Here is a 2854-nt window from a genome sequence, read left to right on the forward strand (position 1 = left end):
TCTGTCTAGCGCACTGTGGAGTTAAGGAAATAATAGCCTGTATTCAGAAAGACAGAGTTCTGTCCCTAGTGGGCCTGTTCACTCTGTGCTCACCTCTGCTCTGCCCACAATAACAGCGCGTGCTCCCCACCGACACCGCTGCATGCACATTGCAGGGTGGTTTGAGGTACGGGGCAAGTCATAAACCTGCAAATCTGGCACGGTCTGTACATAAGAAGGAAGTCTGCAGAGGGTCCCCTTAACTGGGTGTGGGCTTCCACACGCCAATCACGCCAGCACTAGGATTCCAGACGGTTGCTGGCATTTGTGGACAGTGGGCCTGTGACTGAGGCAAAGGTGAAAGCTGTTGACCCCTGTGGTGAGCAGAGCAGGAGGAGGTGTGAGGACAGTGAGAACCTGGGCTGGGTGCAGGGAGAGGAGCTGCATCACCAGTCTGCAGTCTCTGGGCCCTCTGCCTCGCACAGGTGACATGATGACGTTGCTGATGAAGAAGGACACCTTGACAGAAGAGGAGACGCAGTTCTACATCTCAGAGACTGTCTTGGCGATCGACGCAATCCACCAGCTGGGCTTCATCCACCGGGACATCAAGCCAGACAACCTCCTACTGGATGCCAAGGCATGTGCGGAGCAAGCAAGTCCTCGGGCTTCTCATGCTGTGAGAAACCGCCAGCTCCTGGCTGCAGACCGCAGCCATAGTTAGGTTGTTTGGGGTTAACTAAGTTTTTTTGTAGAAGGCACGAAAGTGACTGTTCTGGAATAACGTCACGGGAAGTGGCTTTTGAAAAAAAAAACCTCCATTTTCCATTATTTATTTATTTATTTTGGGTATTTTGAGACAAGATTTCTCTGTCACTTTGTTGCCTGCCCTGGAACTAGCTCTTGTAGACCAGGCTGGCCTCGAACTCACAGAGATTCTCCTGCCTCTGCCTCCCAAATTCTGGGATTAAAGGCATGCGCCACTACCGCCCAGCTCCATTTTCCATATTTTAAAAATCATCAAACATGCATAACCTCATGTTTCCAGCTATCTGTGGTTTTTTTTTTTTAAAGATTGATTTATTTATTATGTACACAACATTCCTTCCATGTATGTCTGCAGGCCAGAAGAGGGCACCAGATCTCATTATAGATGGCTGTGAGCCACCATGTGGTTGCTGGGAATTGAACTCAGGACCTCTGGAAGAACAGTCAGTGCTCTTAACCTCTGAGCCATCTCTCCAGCCCCCCAGCTGTCTGTGTTTTAAGTTAAGAATTCTTATAATGATTGCATTAAAGGAGTTTATAATAAGGCTTTTCCATTTTCACAGTTAATGTAATTTGACTTGACTGGAATTTGTCGTTTTAGGGACACGTAAAGTTGTCTGACTTTGGTCTGTGCACGGGGCTGAAGAAAGCACACAGGACTGAATTTTATAGGAACCTCTCACACAACCCCCCAAGCGACTTCTGTGAGTTCGCCTGTCTCCTTTGGTTAGAAATTTGTAGTTCTGAACCCTAGTTCTGCGAGGAAGCAAGGCTCCCTCCTCCCCTGAGTTGCCCGTGGTGTAGATGATTTGGGGTGCGGTTCTACATTTTGCCAGTTTGCCCCTCTGACTGCAATTCTGTCTTGTTGAAATCAGCGTTTCAGAACATGAACTCCAAGCGGAAAGCGGAGACGTGGAAGAAGAACAGGAGGCAGCTGGTGAGTGGCCCAGCAGACTCGGACTCGGGTGTCTCCTTCCCAGGCAGAGCAGGATGGGGACCCTTCTGGGTTCAGCTGTGCCTGGCCCGAGGCCCTAGGGTCACCAAAGGTCAGCAGGGACACACTGTCCATCCTCCTGCCAGTGAAGGTTAAGGACCAGACACTTGTGGGAGTGAGCAGATCAGCAGCGTGTTTTGTTAAGGAGGATTTCAGAAAAGCGAGAAGCTTGGTAGAGTCGGGGATGGGTGGCTCCTGAGAGGAGAAGCTGCCGAGATTCCTCTGTTAGGGCTGTGGCAGAAACTGGTTGCGGAGGCTGGACAGTTGTCTGGGCTGTCATGGGCTGAGCCTGTGTCTCCTCCCCCTGGCCCAGCCAGGAGCTGAACATGAATTCCTCTCATGCTACCCACGCATTTAGCCGTGGCTGAAGCCACGCTCTCTTGTCTGCAGCCTTACTAGCTGCTGCCCACAATGGTCACCACTGGGCACTTGACCGGCCTGCTGGTCTCCACCTTGCAGGATTACACTACGCTGTTGGTTTCCGCGGCCTTGGAAAAGACACTGCAGTCTGCTTGGTTAACTGTCTGTGGGGTCGTCTGGGGTCTCCCTCCTGAGACAGGTGGGGTTTCTCAAAGCTGCCTCTTCCTAATCTGAGCTAGAAGCAGGCAGATGTCAAAGGGCAGTAGAGCCCAGCGTACATGGCTGAAGGAGAGGGCCTCACGGAGCGGCAGCCACCACACTGGCCTTTCAGGTCTCATCCCGGATCCCCTGGCCTTTCTCATAACCATAGCCTTGTCCCCTCACCGCCTACAGAGAACCACAGAGGAGACATCATCTCTTCTCCTATAGGAGTGTTCTGTAACCTTGGGCGGTGTAACTCCTGTTACAACAACCACCAATCTTTACGGTTAACCAAGCAACAGGAAGCTTGGGCTGTTGGCAGTGGTGCAGTGCTTCAGTTGGCAATCCTAGCCCCTAATGTTTAATTTCATGGCCGTCTCTCATCCTTTGTAGTGAATATAAGAATTGCTTCCGAGGCCTTTCCTCTTTTCATGTATATGGTTCACAGAGGTGTGAGCGTCTGCAGCTGGGAATTAACTGAGGTGTGAGTGTCTGCCCTAGGAATTAACTGGGGTGTGAACATCTGCCCTAGGGATTAACTGAGGTGTGAAC

General features: G+C 51.1%; 1 protein-coding gene across 3 annotated transcripts in view; it reads left to right on the plus strand.

The window, feature by feature from the left end:
* The window catches only part of Stk38l (serine/threonine kinase 38 like), a 62589-nt gene that overhangs the window by 53164 nt on the left and 6571 nt on the right, over nucleotides 1-2854 (plus strand). For all 3 annotated transcript variants that reach the window (XM_005364606.3, XM_026787929.1, XM_026787930.1), the window contains 3 exons: nucleotides 465-619; nucleotides 1349-1451; nucleotides 1623-1684. In XM_005364606.3, coding sequence (XP_005364663.1) covers nucleotides 465-619; nucleotides 1349-1451; nucleotides 1623-1684 — 320 coding nt within the window. The remainder of the gene's footprint in view (nucleotides 1-464; nucleotides 620-1348; nucleotides 1452-1622; nucleotides 1685-2854) is intronic.

This window comes from Microtus ochrogaster (genome assembly GCF_000317375.1).
Source record: "Microtus ochrogaster isolate Prairie Vole_2 chromosome 14 unlocalized genomic scaffold, MicOch1.0 chr14_random_2, whole genome shotgun sequence".
Classification (NCBI taxonomy): domain Eukaryota; kingdom Metazoa; phylum Chordata; class Mammalia; order Rodentia; family Cricetidae; genus Microtus; species Microtus ochrogaster.